General features: G+C 40.6%; 1 protein-coding gene across 2 annotated transcripts in view; it reads left to right on the forward strand.

Moving 5' to 3' along the window:
- B3GALNT2 (beta-1,3-N-acetylgalactosaminyltransferase 2) overlaps window positions 1–20,771 on the forward strand; it is a 27,937-nt gene continuing 7,166 nt past the window's right edge. The window contains exons 1-7 of one of the 2 annotated variants that reach the window (XM_074818431.1): window positions 1–204; window positions 10,099–10,246; window positions 11,576–11,676; window positions 12,794–12,987; window positions 14,344–14,439; window positions 18,714–18,824; window positions 19,506–19,587. In XM_074818431.1, the coding sequence (XP_074674532.1) occupies window positions 102–204; window positions 10,099–10,246; window positions 11,576–11,676; window positions 12,794–12,987; window positions 14,344–14,439; window positions 18,714–18,824; window positions 19,506–19,587 (835 nt within the window). In that variant the 5' untranslated portion in view covers window positions 1–101. The remainder of the gene's footprint in view (window positions 205–10,098; window positions 10,247–11,575; window positions 11,677–12,793; window positions 12,988–14,343; window positions 14,440–18,713; window positions 18,825–19,505; window positions 19,588–20,771) is intronic. The other variant, XM_074818432.1, reaches the window with a different exon arrangement.

The following is a 20,771-nucleotide window of genomic DNA, read 5'->3' on the forward strand; positions in this document are numbered from 1 at the left end:
GGTGGCGGCGGCGCGGGGAGGAGCCGCGGGCGGCCGACTCGGCCCGTCGCCGCTGGGAGAGGCCGGCGCGGAGGGGAAGGGGCCGGCTGCGGCGGCGGCCAATGCGAAACTGGCTGGTGCTGCTGTGCCCCTGTGCGGTCGGGGTCGCGCTGCACCTCTGGCTGCTGCTCGGCTGCCCCGGCGGCCCCGGGAGGCACCCGGCAGGTAGGGGAGGGGCGGGGCGGGCGGCGGGGGCTGCCCGGGCGCGGGCACCGTGGGCCGGCAGGGCTCCCCCACCCCCGGGGGCCCGGCGAGGAGGGGCAGGGGGCAGCGGGGCGGCCGCGGGGCGAGGAGCCGAGGAAGGGGCGCGCTGTGGCCGTTAAACGGGCGGGGCCGGCGGCTCCGGCGTTTCTGCGGCTGTGGGCAGCGCTTCTGCCGGCGGGTCTGCCAGCCGGCGGCCGGGCGAGGGGGGCTCGGGGGTCGGCCCGCCGGGGCAGAGCGCCGGGAGCGCCTGCGTGGGTTCCTGGGGCCGTAGCCCCGCGTTCCTTGGGGCTGTGGCCAGCGGCGCCGGCGCCGCGATTGAAACTGGAGGTACCGGCGGCGGTACGCGGTCGTGGAGGGTGCGCTGCACCGCCCCGTGGGGCGGCAGCCCCCCCGAACGCCTCCTGCGCCATGGGTGCGCTCCCGCTCCCACCGAGGAGCGTGGGGAAGCGATGCCCGCCGGCTTCGCGTGTGTCGCGTCATTCCCGCTGCTAGGAATAGCCCTTTGTGCTGTGCCGTGTTTGCCACAGACGCCTTTAAAAGCTCTGCGGTGCGAAAAGCTGTTCCTGGGGTGGGGTATGAGCCAACACGAGTGGAATCACACCCCTGAGGGCTTATGGTGTGCTCCTCGTGAAAGGAGTTGTAGTTTTCAGGCCGCAAATGTGCGTGCCTGGTAGAAACGGGCATCTGTAGGAACAAACTTTTGTCAGCTACCCATAGGTGCTGTTTGAGAACGTTAAGAAATGCTCTACGAGACATCTGAAACAACGATAAAGAAAAAATGGTGTTTTTTTACTTGAGATCTGCTTAGAACTCAGTTTATCAACCCAGTAGCCTGTTCACCAACAAACCCACGCTTTGCAACTGGTGCCTGTTCCCTGTGCAGAGTGTACACAGCTGTGGGGAAACGGGAGTCTGCTGCTTTCCAGTGGTAATTAATAAAGCAGGTGTGAAAGGAGCAAGGTCAGTGCGTTTGCGTAGTCTGAAGGCCGCAGAGTTGTACGGCTCTGTCTGTGTCTGCTTTCTGGCCGTTGCGCACTTGAATTATAAAAGAACGGGAGTTCTAGTTGTTAGCCTGAAGTGTGTTTGAATTGTCTGGTTGGTTTTGTTCCTCAGCTTCCACGGTGCTGCTTTTGTAGCTTCAGTGCGTTAATTTGGAGTTGGAAGTGGCAATGTGGAATCTCATGATGACCTTTCCTGCAGAAATCTTTTCCACTAGCAAATGTTTCTAAAGAAAATCCAGAAGTTTCTCAGTTGGGGAGGGAAGGAAGAAGTTCTGCTCTTCAGAGATTCACTGTTTCAAGCAGTTATTATTGGAGTTTGTGTTTGTTGCTGTGACACTATGTTGCACTGGATAATGTTAGGATAACTAAGATTAAAAAAAGCTGATATTTTTTAATACTGGAAAAGTAAGTGTGCACTTTGTTTCTTCAAGGATTATTTAGTTGTATTCACACTGAGGAGAGAAAAACCAATGCCTCTTGCAGAGAGAACTTCTATCATCAGTAGGAGAAGGCTCAATACTGTACATGCACAGCCTCTTTGTAGGCCTGATCCTTGCATGATAATTTAAGGAAGAGTCTGCCTCTTCACCTTCCTAGTATCGTGAAATGAACAAGCTGGAGGTATGGCTGCCTTGGCAGACGAAAGAAGGATGAGCTAAGGGACCTCCTTTATCTCTGATGTCTTATGTGTTATATTTTTTAATTATTCAGAGTGTTTTAGGAACACAGACAAGAGTAAGAAATGTCCCTATTTATTAAAAGGCTTCTTGAATCTGAAACTATTTAAGAGGATCTGGTACTGCCTGATAAAGCCAGTCTTGTTTGATTTGATTATTGAGTAATCTTTTTTTTTTTTCCTTGTTTACTGCTCCGGCTGCTCTTTATTACCTACTACCTGGCATCACTGGTATGAATAAAAATTAAATCTGATCATGGGACAGTGTTTTACAATAGCTGTGACATAAAAATGCATTATTTGTGTATTCTTTGGTATTTGTGTGTAGTGTCTCAACAGTTGCAAAATCGGCTACCAGTGGAAGTCAAAGGCAGAGTGAACAGCAGTTCCTTTTTTTTTTGAGGACTTTAATTTCCCTCTCAGTAGTCATCGTGTACATGTACACACACAAACAGAAGTTTGTTAAAAATGTTGGTAACCTGTTTTAGTGATTATTTACCTTGACATCATTGACTCACTAACACAAGACTGGAATAGAAATCTCCGGCCATCAATTCTGCTTTCTTTTTCTAATAAGCAACTCTTGATCTCTGTCTTAAAATGGCAGCTGGGTAGCCTGCATTTATTTAGTGAAAGGTTGGGGTGGATTTTTGTTTGTTCATTTGGATTCCTAGCAGTCTTAGGCAGAGGCTTTTCAGGAGCTTGCTGTCCTGATTAAAAATGTTTTCTCATTTCTGGCCTAAACTTACTTGCAACTGGTTTATGCCCTTCTGTTCTTAAGCATTTCAGTTAAAAGGGCCTTTCTGCTCCCTCAACTACACCTCCATCGTGTAACCATAGAGATCAAAGGTATCTATCTGTTTTAAACCTTTGGTTTTTTAAGCTGAGCAAATCAGGTACTTCTACTGGCAAAATAGGCTTTCCATTTCTGGAAAGCAGTTAATATTTGTTGTCCATAGGTCAGATGACTTTAAATGTAAACAGTGTTCCAGTCTTCACTCGTTCCATCTACTTCTCGTCCTGTATTGGAAGTACCTCCTTTAATGAAACCTTCTTCTCAACTAACCCATGTGAAAGGCCTGTAGTCTGCCTGTATGCTTTGGCCCTTGGTTATGTCTCTCCCTGTTCAATATTCTGACTTCCTCTGTGTTCACGATCACCTTCACCTTGGTGTCACAGAAGGTAAAGTACACTTCTTGTAGGCAGTACTCATTAATTGGAAAAAAATAAATAGGATCAGTTCCGAGACCAGAGGCACTGGCCTTTGCTTCAGTGTCCTGACTTTGATGGCTCCCTGCTTTCTTCTTGTTCATCAGTTAACAGGACTGTGATTCACACTTCTGAGCAAGACTCGTGCAAGAATATGCTTTTGGGTTTAATTGAAGCCCTTGTCTAACTGGTTACAAACAAGTGCTATCCAAAGGAAGTTGGTGGGTAGGAAGCTTTAGTTAATTTTTGTAAAAATCTTAGATAAATGCTAATTATAAAATGACCTCAGAAACTTGAGAAAGAACAGACAGACCTGCTTTTAGCACTCCAGGTGGATTCCTTGCTAATTGTGTGTTTTAATTGATGGCACCAGTCTTATTGAGTAGGAAATTACTCACTGTAGGGCTTCAGTTACAGTGCCTAATCAGAAAGCCCCACACATTCAATGTAATATGCTGATACTTTGCTGATGCTAATGCCCTTTAAGACGTTATTCCTGCTACATTTCTGGGGGTGTGTGGCAGCAAAGAATTGGCCCTTTTGGTTTTGTTAGTCAATCTTTTACTAGTGAATAATTATGCAACAGATTAAAAACCACCATTTTCTAGAAACTGCTTGTATGCCATCTGTTGTCCTGTGGTTCAGCATGTACTTCTTCAGGCCTGATGGATCCGTATACAGGGCTGGTCAGGCTGGCGTTTAGTGATCTGCCCTGCAGAATTAGGGCTGTCGTCCTCATGGACTAGCCTGTGTATGTGACAGGTGAGAGAGAGGGAGGGAGAGCTTAACCTGCTTTTGGCTTTTCAGTACTGAAATAACAAAATGTAGAAACGACGTCTGAGGTTATGAGTGATGCCATCCTCTGTGAGGAGAAATTCTGCCAAAATGCGATACTTTCTTAAGCAAAGATGTTGTCTGAAATTTGTTAAGCCTGTCTGTCAGGGTGTAGTATGCTTGGTCACAAAGTTATTTCATCTGTTATAGGCATGTAAAGACTAATAGGCTGCTGGCCTTGGAAATTGAAACCTTCCATCAACAGGTCAGGTTTGGCATTGATAGCTGTTCAGTTCTGCCTAAAATGTCAGTTGTTTCCCAGCCTTCATCTATGAGATCTTACTGTATAACATTGTTTTCCGGGGATGCGCCATCTCCAATGAAAACAATCCCCTCACCTTTGATGGGCATAAAATAATTGACAAAGAATCCACAATAAAACTGACAGTATTTTCCAATTGCATTGGGATTTTTTTTAGTTTGCGGTTATTCTGTGGACTGATGTCTGAGACATTGCAAACTACTAACGAGCAGCACTGGAGTTGCATTTTGTGTTTTGGCATTGGGGCAAAGGTCAAAGAGTACCAGTTCTGCCAGTGTTGGAGAGCAAGGTTTGTGGTTGAAGGAAGCTCTTCACCAGTTGTCTTCTAAATTGCCCACTGAGTAGAACAGCCAGAAGGGAGCAAGTAGCTTTCCCAGGGAGCAGGCTTTTGTTCCATGGCATCAGGGATTGGTAACAGCTTTTCAAAGTTAAAGGTGCTGTGCTCCCCCTGCCCTCTGTCTGTCTGTCTGTTGTGTCCCCCCACCCCCTCCACCCCCCCCAAAAAAAAAAGACATCAGGATTTGCTTTATTCGTTTTGTGTCTACGCTTCTGATGTTTTGGCCATTGTTCCCAGATTTGTCTAGAAGTGTTCAAATGCTGTATCATTAATGGTGTTCAGAGCACCATCATCCCACCAGTATTACTACTGTCACTTTGCAGCTCAGAAGGACCCTGCTGTCCTATTTCTTTAAGGGAATGCTGTTGATGTTAAAAAAAAAAAAAATAACTGCCTACAGAGGTTTTCCTGTTTGAATCTGTAAAGCTTGTTTAAAAGCTTGTCTAAAGGCTTGTCTGTCTCAAGGAGTACTGTGCTCCTGCAGAAACCAGGGGTGCACATCTTGGCGATTTTTAGCTCTGGTATAAAATAGGTACTGCAGGGGGGTCATGTAGCTCTGCTTGCAGGGAAACGTGTAATGCAGATGAGCTATAGCAGATTAAGTGAAGAAGATTAGAGGGGGGAAAAGAGCTGCTTTTGCTCTTTGGTTTGTTCTTTTTCTGCAACTGTCAGCATTCTGTGAATACAAACCTTTATATTCGGTTAATTCCTTCCTTCGTGTGTGTTTGGATCTTTCACAAAGCAGCACAGAAGAAAAAGGCATTAAAAAACAGGAATATGGTTGAAAAGTTGCAAGAATGAGCAGAGATAACAACCTGGAATGGGAGGGGGTGGTATTGGAGGGGTGTTGTTCCTTTTTAGTCTTACTTTATGAAGTGGATTAGTTGAGAATATTCTAAATAACTTCTGCCTGACCTACTTAGTTCCATTCCTCGATCCTTTTTTTAAAAAAAAAAAACCAAACCTGTGTGGGTAGCAGAAGAGACAAAGCCCAGCCTTCTGTGGAGCTTACTTATTCTGGCAGTCTCCAGTGGAGGTTCTCTGGTGCCTGATAGTGCAGGTAAGCCTACACTGCTGTGTTTCTCAGTGCAGTCACTAACAATGAGTCTTTCTCTGTCCAGTCCAGTTTCATGAAACATGGGAACTTAATCACTTTGGGGACTGCACACTATGTCAAACTTGACTGAAAATGGCTGGCAAATTTAGTAGTTGGTAGGGGACTCATCAGTAGAGATACATGCAGCAAGATCATATTTACCTTGTTTGTTGACAAAATCAAGCTAAATGATCTCTTAATCTTTTCATCTCCTTATAATGACAGTAAATATAATTAACAGCTTAACTTGACATTTTACTTGCGAATCAGTCTCACAGGAAGAAGAGATGCATGTTAATCTTTGTAGTTTGGGATTCTGAAAAACTTCAAGAGCTGTTGACTGCTGTGGAGGTGGTTAAAGTCTGACTAGGGCCAGCACACTGCCTGTCATCAGTGACTTCTTCCTGTGGCCAAGTCAGCGGGAGACACACACTTCTTTAGTCTTGTCTTCTAAGGGCACAGCTTTGTCCTCTATAGATGCACTTGTTTACCTTTCCCTGTGTCTCTCCCTAACTTTGATCTGTTGGTAGTTCTCAGTCAAGTTTGACAGACAGGTGGAGGTCTGTTTCATGAAAATTGGTAACTGAGAATCCTGTGAAAGCTTACTGCAGCTCATACTGTAAGAAAAACTGTACTAATAGAAATACATGTATGGTCATATATCAGAATTGTGTGGGAGCCTGTCCTTACAAGTATCACAGCCCACAAAGGCTTCGGTAAGTAGAAGCGTGTTATTAACCATGTGACACAAGACTCTGGCAGACTGGACTTCAGTAGCCTTAGAGCCTACAGAAGTACCTCATAGAGTTGCTGTACAGAGTTATATGGATCTCAGCAGCTGAGAGAGGGTTGCTTCCTTTCAGGTTTTTGTAGTTTTTGCTGAGGGTTAACAGCCTCGAGCAAAACAGCAAAGTGAAAGCAATTTTGTGCCTGATGCTAAAGGGTAGGCATTTGGCTGTGTCTGTTCCACTGAGAAGTCTTGGGCTGCGTGATGCAACTGAGATGCAGATTTAAGACAGTAAGAAGTCAAAAGCAAGGGAACTAGTTATAGGGTGAGCTTTGTATTGGAAAGGCTTCCTCTGCTCCTGCATCCCTTTGGTTAGCAACACTTTTAGGGTTTATTGTGGAATGTGATATATAGCTTTTTTCTTTTTACACCCACCCCCCCACCCCGCCCTTTCACAAACCACAGAATTGACAGGGGTGTTTTTGTCTTTGTAATTGGAAAACTTCAAGGCTTAACTATCTTGCAGAACCAGTTCAAGGTATGAGTGATATAATATGTATTTTTTAAGCCTATTACCAATACTTAAAAATTTTGCCTAAGAATGCACAAAAATAGAACACGAGATAAGTAAGTTTGGTCCCCAGTGGCACGTATTGATTGCTTGTATAAATTGTTATTATTGAATTGGAGGTCAGCAATGTTTTCTCTTAAATTATGCTGGATCAGAGCATATATATGCACATATCTGAATTATTCTTATAAATTAATAATAGCCTTAGTCTTTTTTTCTCCCCTGTGCCTCTCACTTTATCTCCCATTTGTTTAATAGTGCTAGTTCAGAGAGAGACATAGGAATCACTTTTCCTGAAAGTTTAGCAAGTGTTATTCCTACTTTTCCATAGGAAGTAGAAACCTTTGCCAGCAAGCAGAGAGCTTATTCATTAGGGTTTTGTGAAGGTAAGCTTGCTTTTTTTTTTTTTTCCATTTTCAGTGGTTTTAAAAGTAAAATGGCATAACCCTTGAGACAGAGAAGACCATCTTCTGTATGTAGACTGCTGTAATGTTACCTTACTAAGCCTGAAGATGGCCTAAAACAAGAAAGAGCTGTCTGTTCTAAAAGCAGTAGGATATTAATTCTGAAGCATTTGTGATGTTAATGTTGTTCCCACGTGAAGGGTTTACAAGGAAAAGCTTTGCTCATTTTAAAATATAAACTAATTAAAAGTATGTATATTTGATTTGAGTAGCTTATTTTTAGGTTTGTTTTTTTTAAATTGATTTAAGCCAATTTATGCTATTCTGAGTCAAGTCACCCCATAGACTTCTACTCTTAGTTTTATTTTTTCTTTAATTTTAACTTAATGAAATGATTCTGCCTCTAATTAAAAGTGATATCTTAAAAAACAAATCTGTGTAAACAATACCTTAAGTGCAGTATACAAACATGTTAGTCCTCCTGTGAGATTTATATCAGAAGGCTTGTGGGTAAGGCTGCAGAGGCTGTTTAAAGAATAATCAAAGGATGGAAGAAGAACACAGAAAGAAAAGGAATGTGTGAGGAGGAATTATGAGACTACAGAGGAATTTGCTATAATGTTGTGGTCTTACAAGCTTGTGGCTGTTTCATGTACCTCTGCTGTCATGGACACCTGGTGGATCTTGGCTCTGTAATGACCTCTGAAGACATACAGACCCTCTGGATAGTTGGTATTTACCAGTGTAAAGGAAAACTAAAATTGTATTTGGATTGAGCAATGTGTTTGATTTACAAGTTTCTTCAGATGTTATATAGGGCAGTAGGTTTGTTGCTCTGTCAGTAAACAAATCATATTCCTGAACCTTGCCACCTACTCCATGTATGGTTGTTATAAGAGATGTAACAGTTGAGTTTGGTGAAAAACCAAGGAAGGGAACTAGTAACTTGCTGCTTGGGTTTTTAAGTTGTTCTGAGCATAAGCTGATGTAAACTTCTCTTAATAGGTTAATGTTCAGCTTAATTTATTGATAAGCTTGTAGCAGTTGTCAGTATGGATTCATTTAAATAGCTGTGGAACTTAACCTTTTTCTAGAAAATCAGTGTTTGCATGCTTAGAATTGAAATATTTAATGGGAAACAGACTTGGAAAGATTTGCTTGTGGAAACATCACTCTGCTTTCCCTGCTCTTGTACTGTTCTGAGAATCAGTTGCAGAGCACTGTTTTATTTGGCTTTGGGACTAGGGAGTCAGGTGCAAGACATTATCAATAGCCCCTAAAGCAAAAAAAAAAAATGTTCTGAAATCTCTTGATGTTGATTCAGCACAGAGCAGAGCAAGACCAAGGTCTGTCCACTGCATGCTGCACACTGAAGATGGAATAACATACGGCTAGATGGATGCATGGTGTGATTTGGCACAGCAGTTCTTGTGGTGGGTGCTGTGAGGTCCTAAGTTAGTGAGCAGTTGTAACAAGACCCATCCATCTTCTCAGTTTCGAAGTGGAGAAAGGGAATGCTGGTACAGGAGGTAGAATCTGGATTATAATTCAACTCTTTCTAGTGGGAGTACACAATATAGACTTGGCAATATTTTTGGTCTGTTTAAAATTAGATTTAAAAAAATCTTGTCTGTGTTGTATGCAGTAGTTTAGAGGGCCCTCACATTTACATTTGTTTTCTTTATCTGCAACCTAATGGAAAAAAAAGTGAAGTGAGAGGAAAGCAATCCTTTGCTAAAGCTAAATATAAATCTCTCTTAACTCTAGAATGTCTGATAAAGTAAAAATTCACTGGCTACTTGCCTCACTGTTTGCAGGCTCTAAGTCAGAGCTTCTCAGGTCTCTATCTGGTCATAATCTTGCTTGAAATCAAGTCCAGCTTTCATGATCTCTAAATTAAAACAGCGCAAGCTAAATCATGGATTACAAGTATTGGCGGTGACATCCAGCTATGAATAAAGCCAGAGCATTTCCCTGCCTAGGAATGTAATACCCTATGTGAAGGCAGAGTGCCGTTCAACTTCAAAAGGTTAGAAACGATAGGCCTTGACATGCAAGATTGAAATGGTGAGGCAGAAAGGTAGTCCAGCAGTTTTAAAAAGAAGGGGTGAAATGGGCATATTTCTGAATCTGATGGGCCTTGTTTAAATACATTTTTTCCCTAGGTAGAATAATGGTGAATTCTAATAGTGAAGGCCTGGTACCAGTGATGACAAGCCTGCAGGCTGTAGGATAAATCATGCTGGAGGAGGTATCCGTGAGCAAGCAGAAGGCCCAGACTGTCTCAAGAGTTTTGCAGAGGGAACAGTAAGACCTTGTGTCTTGCCCACAAGGTTTCTGGTGGCTGATAGAAAAGAGAAGACCAGCAAGGTCATGTTCTCAGGGGGCAGTTTGCTCATAAGACAGGCAGGCAAATATTTGAATGGAAGATGCTGTCAGTCAAAACCAAGGCTTATGTTCTTGCCTGCTTTGTGAGTCAGGTTCTTAGTTTTGTTTACGTGCAGTGACTTGCTTAGTTCATTGCAGTAATGTTTTCCTAGATTGCTAGTGAAAGTTTTGACATGTTGAAAATATTTCCCCGATTCTGAAACAAGAATGTAATAGTAATTCTGTTGCTTGTTCTTAGTGTTTCAGGTTTCCAGTACTTTTGCTTTTGAGATGCCTTTTAATTATTGCTTGCAACTCTGGCTTGTGGTAATACACGAATATAATAAATCTTTGTTGCTTTATATTTCTAGGTCCACTGGCCTTCTTTCATCAGTGGAAGTTGAAACATTATGATGTTATTGTAGGTGTTTTGTCAGCTCGACATAATCATGAACTGCGCAGTGTTATAAGGAACACTTGGTTCAAGCACCTGAAACAACATCCTGCGCTAAACCAACGGTAATCTCTAGTGTTTTGTAATTTGGGGCTTTGACAGGGAGAGAAGGCTATAATGCTTAAATATCTTGATTTAATACTCTTTTTTAAAAAAAGTATTTGCTTTTTTTGCTTTATTTGTGAGCATCTTGTACTGTGATAATTTTTTTAATCTGCTTAGTAATATATAAGAATACTTCTGGGCTGTAACTATTTTTATATAAGGAATAAAATGTAATTGTTAGACTGTTAACTGCTGTTTGGTTTTGCAATTAGTTGCCACTGTTCATTAGCAATGTATAAGACTTTCCCTTTTTTCTGTTGCAATGTATACTTTGTATGGTATGTGACTTGAAATGCTTAGTAATCCAGGATACTTGAAAGCAGGCAGGTTCGCATTTGGTGAGAGAAGCACAAAAAACGTCTCACAATGGCCTCAGCTGTAAAGTTCAGGTTTATTTCCCACTGAACCAGGTGCACCACACTGCTGCAGTGTGAGTGACCTGCAGAACCCGTCCTGATTGCTGGCATAGACCTGACAGTCTACAGACAGCTCTGTTCTTGCTGAGAAAGTTCTGCTGCAGTTCATTCCTGGAAACATTGTCATCTTGATAGGCCTCACATCTTGGTACCTGCCTTGTGCTCAAAGCCATTTACCATCCACAAATTTGGTGCCAGCATGCAGTTTGGAGTGAAGCACAGCTACTTCAGTCATCTTGGAATGTGACCTTTCATAGCTTAGATGGAGTTCCAGGAGGATACTTAGCTGCTAGGTGAAAGACTAGGCTAAGGTTGATCCTCTCACTCTTTGTACTGCTTGTTGTCTCCTGACTGTGTCACAACCACGGCTGGGGCTGGGAAGAGCAACCTGTTGTTTTGCTACAACCCAAAATTGAGACATTTCACTGTAACAGCTAGTCTGGAGTCCTTGTTCCTCCTTTGATGCTATGTGTCTTTTTTCTTATTATTATTTTTTTCATTGCCTTTTGAATGCAGAATATTTAAACAATCTTGAATTAAGTAACAAAGCCAGGCAGGGAAAGGCAGGTCTTCAGGATCCTTCAGTGTTGCCTTAGGTCTTTTTCTGTTTAGTGTGCTGGCTGTCTCGAATCCCATTCCTAGTTGCCAATCTTCCTGCGTCCTCATTATGAAATGTAAAATGCTAATGTGGGTTTGGACTTGAGCCCCTATAAGGGGATTCACGTGGTTGCTCTACATACAGACTCATTTCAGATTTTTAAGGGATTCAAAATTTTAATCTTGTGAAAGACAGGCTGTTCTGCTGAAAGAAGTTTATTGAAGATGAAGGGAGGAGGGAAGAGAACTGGTGTTAATAAAACCAAATTATTTTAGTGTCCTTGTGAAGTTTATAATAGGTGCGCATGGTTGTGCTGTGCCAGTGGAGGACAGAGAAGACCCCTACTCCTGCAAACTTCTGAACATCAGTAACCCAGGTATAGAAGTTAACTTCTAAACATTCTATGATCTGAACTAGACCTAATCATCTTTTCTGAGAGTAGCTCGGTGTGCTTAACTGAGACAGTCAGTCTTGAAAATAAATGCTGCCTAGAACTTGCTGTCTTAACAGTTGCATAATCTTCCTGTAAGTACCATGTGCAGGTATGAAAGGGAGGGATCTTTGGGGGTTGTGAAGGGGAGGCTGTTGACTTCTAATGGATTTGCATTTTCTTTGTGTCAGGGGACAGTCTCTCCCATATAACGTACATTTTTACTCGATCCCTGTGTAAAATCAAGTTAGCGAGAGCCGGAATGACCCCGTCTAGTGTCATATGTGAAGAAAGTAGCAAGGCACCCGAGTCTCAGTGCCAGATGGACTTCTCTGGTGACAAAAGTGAATTCTAAGCAAGTCTGGCTGATAGGTTTTTCAGATTCTGCTCCAGAGAGAGAACAATTAAGAAATGTACCATGGGGAAAAAACAAATTTCTGCCATAAAAAAATTCCTAACGAAAATTGTAAATTCTTCCTGTCACCTTTTTTTTTCTATTTAATTTTTGCTCTTTGATTGCAAGTTAACTAAAGGACTGCTTGGCATGGAAGCCATGATTCATCATAAAATGAACGTTCTGTTACTATCTCTTTGAATGGCAACATCCACTGCTTAACCAATCTCCCAAGAATAAATGGTACCTTAGGGCTTAGGGAGACAATAATGCCAAAAAGCAGGCAGCTGAATTAAGTGGAGGTGTATGCCATTTTGATACATGAATAATTATTTTAATATGCTAATATGCATATATTCATGCAGTCAAATAGCATTTTTGTCTTTACTGTGGATTTATTGTGTTTCTAGTCTTTTCCCTGTGGAGATGTAGGCATTGACTTGCAATTGCTGGTAGCCTGCAGATTGCTGCATCACTCTGAGTTTCTCCTTGCTGCAGTCTGCAGCCAGTTGTATTTGCTTCTCCTCCAGCATTTGATTATCCTTGTGCACTTGTGAGCTGTGCTAATTAATCAGAATGCTTTGCCTGTATCCAGTATGCTTTGTGTGTATCCAGTTCAAGAACTATGAAGTCTTCTCACGTTACCTCTGTCCTTTCTTTTTCCTACAGTTTTGAATCAGGAAATTGAAGCATTCAGTCTCCCTGAGGACGTACCTTCTGTGCTATCTGAAGACAGAATTGTCAGTGTGAACTTTCGTGTACTTTACCCCATTGTCATTACCAGTCTTGGGGTATTTTATGAGGCTGATGGGGTGGGATTCCAGAGGAACATCACTGTAAAACTGTACCAGGCAGAACATGAGGTAGAGTATTGTAGTTATCTTTTGAAAGTGGACTAAAGCATGTTGTCTCTTTATTGTGGATTAAGTTCTTACAGAAAGCAACATGCTGTGTGGATGATTTAGAAGTGAAGTACGTAACTGGCAAGCATGTGAATTATATTTTTCTTCTGTTGTGTTGTAAGTTCTTATTTCACATATATATACACACACATGCATCCCGGATGAGGAAAAGATGAAATTCACAAAGTGCTATGAGTTAATTTAAATGCCCTTTTAAAAGAGCATTTATATCTAATTCCAAGACACAATTTTGATTGCAGTTGAGTTGTATTGATAGGTATTAAGGAATAAAAAATAAATCGTTTGATATATTTAAAACACATATGCAGAAAGACAGACTTGGTGCCTTCAGGCAGAGAGGTGCAGGACAGCTGTAATTTTTTCTTGTCTGTCTTCTGGCAAGACATTTTGAGATTTCTAGAAACTGGTATTTACAGGTATTATTTACAGGTAGTAGTCAAACTTCAGTGATAATTCCCCCCATTCCCAAGCCATTATGGGTTTGATAGAATAGCTTAGCGCTAACCTGGAGGAAAAAAATCATTGAGCATAATTGTTGCATTTGGTACATTGTATTTATCTCTACCAATAACTTGATAGGCCAGTTTCAAGACTTCTGGCTATGCTACAGTAGAAAGAATTTTAAATCTGAGCTGATACAGACAATACACTTTTACAATATGAAAATGTGGCTTTTATGATCAACTTCCAAAGAGTTTGGTTTATAATAGCAAAAATAGTATACTAAAATAAGGTTTATGTTTGCTAAATGCTAGAATTCTAAACGTTGAGAGCCTAATAACTTGATCTGCATTAACTTTTTACTTCCAGTGAAGGAGAGAAGTTAGTATCATAGGAATGCTTGGGGACTGTTTTCTGAAGACTGGGCATGTGGCAGTGCAGCATCTTTGTCATTTGTTATCATCTAAGAGCCATTTGGTGGCCTCTGTAATATAGTAGCAATTAAGTTTTAGGGGTCAGCATCCTCAGTTGCAATTAATAGTAGTCAGCTATTTAAACAGAAGATAGAAAGTCTGTAGACTGGGAGATGAGTGAGTCTTCCAGATGATATGCACTGTTGGATGGATTCTAGCTGAACTTGCACTTTTGTTCCATTGTTGGTTGCTTCCATCATGCCAATCCAACCCTTGAATTCTATGGAGTCTGAGACTGTTCTGAGGAAAAAACTCCCACTAAGGTTTATACAACCAATAATCCTCTTTCCATTGTAACTAACTGAGATGATCAAGATTTGTATGATCTCACAGCACTTTTAATGTGTTTTGTTTTTTTTTTTTCCTTTTCTGTGGTTCACAGGAAGCTCTCTTCAGTGCTCGCTTTAGTCCACCAAGCTGTGGAGTGCAAGTGAACAGATTGTGGTACAAGCCCGTAGAACAGTTCATTTTGCCAGAGGTATGTGCAGTATCAGAACTGCTTGCAGAGAGAGACTGACTGATAAAACTGGTCTTTGCTTGAGGCAGAAAAGGGCAAGTGAAAACCTCTAGAATGTTAGTTGAGGGAATATGCTGAAATCCACAATTTCTTTTTCACCATCTCATTATCACCAGTAATTATAAAGCAAAAGCCTGAAAAATAAAAATTGTTTAAAAAATTACATTGATGAATAGTAGCAATTTCAAAAACCTTTTCAGTTTCTGACTGAAAATTGTACCTTCTTCAATTCTGTGGGAGAGTTTACCAGAGAATGGGACACTTCTTTCTCCCTCCTGCTTTTTTAGACGTTAGTACACAAGATCGGGAGGGGGGAGGATGGCACAGATTTCTAGGCAACAGCTGGAAAAGAGGTTTCTGCTTCTGATGTCTTGGACATAACAGAAAGATACTGTGTCTTATGTTTGCAATTATAGTATTAGTTGAATAGTTGTAACTGAGAAGCTCTTACTAAGGGCTACTGAAATTTTGGTTGTTCCCTTTTTGGCAGCACTAATGATGAATTTTTCATTCATTGAACCATGCAAGGATTCAAGAATTAGAACTTCAAGAAGATCTTTAGCAGGGTGTCTCCGTAATATACAAGATGGAGTTATGTGGCACACAGGAGACTGACATTTGGATTTTTAAAACCTCTCAATGTTCTGTGGCAGAAGTGGTTGTCTTTTTTTTTTTTTTCCAAATGGTCACCCCTCAGAAATTTGGGAGAAGACTGCTTTTTGGACAGTAATGAGTGTTAGTGTTCTTGCTTGTCCTGAGATACTATTAGCTAACGAGGCAGGGTCTAAAGTATTAATCCTCGTTGGGATTGGGGGATGCAGTCCAAGAGTAGCATTTTGGTATAGGGATATAGAATCTACTTGTGGCTGCCTAGGAAGCAAGGTGATTAAACACAGAAGGAACAGAATATAGGTAGGGAAAAACTTGATATTGTTAGAGTGAAGGTTTAGTGAATACAAGTTGACTGAGAACGACAATTCTAGTTCAGCAGACAAGGTACAAGGTATTGTTCCCAGTGGACCAGCGATCTCTTGGTAGATGTCAGCTGTCATTTTAGGCTGTTTCCCTTCATTTAAATATTCTCCTATATGACTGGACCCTTGTGCTATTTCTGTAAGTTGTCTTCGGATCTGGGTTGTTTTGTTATGCAAAAAATTTTTCTATGAAAGAATGGAGCAAGAGAAGACTGAAGGGGGAGGAGAAGACATTTGGGGCCAGTTTAATCCCGATTTATTCCCCTGGCTCTGTAAGACTGAATGCATTTGGAAACCTGCTCTTTTTAAGGGGAATCTGTGGCTGATTGATTGGTTTATCATTTTAAACAGTTTTTACTGAATACTATGCAAGGTTGTTATGCTGTCAGGAGACCTTTTGGGTGAGCAGACCTCTTGCAGTATTTTGTGCATATGCTTTAACAATCTAATTTGATATCAATATGATCCAGGGTTTTTTACTTTTTTAAAAAAGAGTATTGGTTACCCAGTAATTTGGTAGTATAACATGTAAGCCTTTTCCCTGTAAGACTTTGTTCTGAGATACTAAAATTGTAGGCAGTTGTAATTTTGCTATAAATGATTGCATTTTTCCTGAGAGGCAGGTGGGAAGTATTTCATTTAGAAAGGGGATATTAGTATTCATGCATTTCTTTGTGCAGGCTTCCTTAATCTGATACGTGTCATGTGCTGGATGCTTACAGGATAACATGATGTTTCTAATGTAGATTAATAGGGCTTATGCACAGCATGTAGTCTCCTGTGATACTTAGGATGCTGAACCATACAAGATGATTCAGAGGAGATAGAACGCCCACGTGTTCCTATCTACTTGTTTGAGAGCAGTAAATTTAGTGAACTGTTTAATTGTCACAAGATGGTTTCTGAGACAATATCTATTCTCTGCCTTTCCACCTTCAAGAAGTAATGGATTGTACAGACTGCTGAAGAGCTTCATTCATCTTCCAGCTGAAGTGCTGCTCTTTCTGCTTGTCTCGGGGAAAGGGAGGGAAATGCAACATTAGAATAAGCATCTGGCAGGCCAGATTGTCTAAGACAGAATCGATCATTCAGCTTTGGAATGACTGAAAGCGCAAAAGAGCAGAACCACTAGCAGATAACTAAAAGTCACGCAGGGGCTCTTACAGCCAAGTCTTAGCAATGCACTTATTTTGTCAAAAAGCCACGGGTCGCTTGCATGAAAATGGGACTCCATACTATGCATGCTCTGTATTACTAATGGGGAGTAGTTGGAGAAACAAAAAGCACAGCACTGTTTAACATTAGGAAAGGAGTTTGGCAGGGCTGCATTATGTCAGTACACCTGTTCGGTATTCACTGTAAATGCCACTGCGCTCTGGCAGCAACAAGGCTGGAATTTAAATGGAGAAAAACAGATGATGTAGTCTCAGGTGTGCCACTAATGTTTTGCTTTAAGCATTTTCAGGCCTCAGCTTTCATTAAGCGGCTTAGAGTAAGAATAGCTGAAGGCTAAAGTCATTAGAAAATTTGCTTACAAGTCTCTCAACCTGGAAAATAATGATAATTTGCAGCTTTAGGACACCTTGCGCTGAGGTTCACTGGTAATAACTGATTAAGACTCTTGGTACATGTTTGAAGTCAGTATCAATAATAGTCAGTGGTGAGAATTTTAATGTTTCTGGTTGCTGAGGAGTGAAAGGACTCTCAGGCTCACTAAACGATTTACCAAAGGTTGTGTCTGTAAACAAGGCACGGAAGTGGGATTAGAGCCTAGTCCCTACAGCAAAAAACATTGGAATGGGAGATGACAACCACTGCAAATGGTTGAGCATGTGAGTTTTACTGTGCCGGGTGTTCAGGCGTCCTGCCACTAAAAGAAGTGTTAGTAGTGGTCCATTTGTTTTGATAACTGTAATTAAGGTAATTAAACAAACAAGGGGAAGGGATTGAGCATGTAAGTCAGGCTTGAATAAACACTGACTAGCTCCATTATTAGATTATAAAGCTGGCATTATAAATAATAGATGGGAGACATCTGAAATATGCAGCTGTCATTAAATACCGAGACTGCTGCAGATGTTAAGACCTACTTCTAGAGGAAAGCAAAAAATTGCGCTGAACTCTGAGCTAGACTTAATGGTGTGTCAGTAACTGGAGAGTTTCTGGAGAAGGTTTCTAGAGTACAAGGAAGCTAAAATGGGGAAGAGCTGAGAGGTTAGTACAAGTAAACAGACTTTTTGCAGCAACAGAGATGCATCCACAAATAGTTGAAACAAGTTGTTTCTTTGTTCCAAGGTCCACACTAGTTACCAGTGTTTTTACTATGAAATTGGGAGAAACAAAACAGATTTCGCTCATCTAGCAGTCAGGAGTATAATAACCGTACAACTACTCTATACTACCGTGTCATAAGAGTGGAGTTGCTTTAAAAAAATGTAATGTTACCAGTACTATTACCTGTACAACATGCCACTTGTCCCTTTGCATGTTCCCAGAGGTCTTCAGGAAAGCCTTATGTAAAATGGGTAATAGTTGGACTGTTAGGTGGATTAGTTTCAAGTTGAGATGAAATGCTTTTAAATGCAAGAAATTACACACACACATATGTGTGTGTGTATATATATGCATAAAAAACTGATGTAGTGACATAAATTGACAGTTAAAACCAGAAAATTTTGAAGATACTCACTTGTCTTCCTCCTCCTTTCCCTACCAGCCAAGATGTGAGGTCAGAGTTCTGTGACTCTCCTACAGTAGCTTGTGGCAGCTTTGCCAGGGTGAAGGTGGCTGTATTTTCCTTTGAGTTTTGCTGATGTCAGGATTGAGTCTCTATTCTCTGTTTTTGGCAGATAACTAAAAAGCAGCACTTATTTCCAAATCTGTTTTAACGTATTCTCTTGGTAATGCAGGATTTTTTAGTTGATTTTTAAAAATTCACTTCAGGTCACCTTAAAATGCCATCTTAATGATGTTAGAATGCTGAAGCCTTCTACACTGGACTTCTGTTAAAAGTTTAACGTTTCTAATAATAGAGATTCATGATTAGTCTTAAAAGCATGATTATATGTTACTGAATTTCACAGATGTAGTTCTTTCACATGACTTCTTTTTACTAAAATGTAAGTAAAACATCTATGTTGTGTGTTCAAGCTATATGTTGTGTGAAGTTGACTATTTTAAAATAAAAAAATCCAAACTGTTTGGTTTTCATCCTCTGAAGTGTTTGGATGCCTGTATAACAGTGTTTTGCTCTCTTCCCAGAGTTTTGAAGGTACCATTGTGTGGGAAAGCCAGGATCTTCAGGGCCTTGTTTCAAGAAACCTTCATAAAGTTACGGTGAATGATGGAGGGGGTGTTTTCAGGGTCATTACAGTAAGTCACCTCACCTTCCCTTCTACCATGTTTCTATTTTTCCTATAAGGCTTGGGTAGTTAGCATTTTGCTTTCCTGTGTTTCTCTGTAAATTGCTAATTCAGTTGGGCTTCTCCTGTTGTCTTAGAGGGAAAGTTTGCTTTGCCTGGGAAAAGGACAAGGGCATGCAAAAAATTATGCTACTAAGTGGCATTTTCTTTTATTTTGAAGGGAGTAAAGTTCACCTATTGTCTTTGTCAGGTGTGAAGCAGTATCAGTATATCAGAGATGGCAAAATGTGGGTCAAAAATCCTGTGCTGAGATTCCAATCGATGGGGTTAAACCTGTTTTTTGCCTTTTGGCAGAGTGTCTATTTTCCTGTCAAAACATTGCTTGCTTAAACATGCTATGCTGTTGGAATTTAGCCAGAATAACTTTTACATTTTGCTCTTAACTTTTAAATTAGTTTTCTAAAAGTTTGTGGTCCTGCTAGTTTTAGGTGAAACTTCAAAAAATGCCACAGAACTTTACAGTTAAAACTGTTAGGCTTAGTCTTTCATTATGCAGGTACCTAAACCAGAAGAGCTTTAAATTAATTTAATTCTCAGTTGCTAGAAAAATTCACACCTTAAAATTGTAGGGAAAAACACATCAGGAATGAGAGATGAACTAATTTATTTCTTTCCATTAATCTGTCTCTAGCAGGCAGGGGAAGGGTCACTGCCACATGAACTCACAGAAGGTGTGGAGGGAATAGCAGGTGGTTTTATCTACACTATTCAAGGTAAGTCTGCAAAATGTAGCATCAAATTTGATGTTATGATAAAACAGGAACTTTAAATTACATTTCTGAGGTAAAATTCGAGCTATCTCTATGAACTTGATCACCCTGAGTTTTCTTTTAGTAGAAACAATTAATTTCCTTCTGTGCTTTTTATGCCTAATGTCAATGTCGTGATGTGGTTTCTTTGCTTGCCCTTGGTCAGCCACTCCAATTGACTCACATCCCTTTGTCTTTTTATTAACAGAAATACCATTTTTGTCTAGACTCTCTTCTCTGTCCTTGTTTCTTGTTACCCAAATGCAAGTTAAAAAATGTCGTGCAATGAAATCTTTCCCTGATAATTTTCACATTTTTCCTGTCCTACTACTGTTAGAAGTACTGTGTCATTATGTTTAATATTAACTACTGACAAACAGTGACTACCTAACATAGCCTGCTTTTCCACCCCTGTTGTGGCTGTTTTACGAATGTTCAGAGACTGTGTAGGAGCCTTTTCTAATGTCTAACATTTTGGCCACGTAGCACTAGAGTTGATGTATTATTACCGGTCCGTCATAGCCAGGATAAGGAGTGAATTTCAGAGTGTTATTCCTGTGTTTTTGTAGCTAGGCCTGGCAGATATAATTGGGCAGTCCTGTTGTCTTGTCATCTCTGTAGGAGCTTAAACTGAGGCTTAGCCTTTCCATCCTGTTTGTCAAAAAGTTCTTCAGTACCACAAACTATCTCCTTACCAAGAAGTTCAGTATTCTTGCAATATTTTTTTAGCTTTTACCTGCAGTCAGTTATGTGATGTGGTTTAGCAGGGACCGCCTATGCTACATCAAAGCAATGCCAATTTGATTATATTTAGCATAGGATTTTTGTTTGTTTGTTTTGGGGTTTATTTTTTTATGCTAGATATATATGTTTAGGATATAACAGTAACCTTTTTACCAGTAATAATGAAGTCCCAGACAGCTCTTTATATTAAAGAACCTTAGAAAGTTGAATCCTTTTATTACTGAAAAGGAAGAGAATATCTTTTTACTTTAAACTTTCTGTATCAGACCTTATGCAAAAATATATTTCTTTGTTCTGCCACTTTTAACACTTCATGGAAATGAATTGTAGGATTTTCATAACCCCATTGAGTTGAACATTTCTTCAGATTCATTTTGTCAGTATGTCCTGTATGATCCAAGAGA

The sequence above is a fragment of the Strix aluco genome, chromosome 3, assembly GCF_031877795.1.
Source record: "Strix aluco isolate bStrAlu1 chromosome 3, bStrAlu1.hap1, whole genome shotgun sequence".
Taxonomy (NCBI): Eukaryota; Metazoa; Chordata; class Aves; order Strigiformes; family Strigidae; genus Strix; species Strix aluco.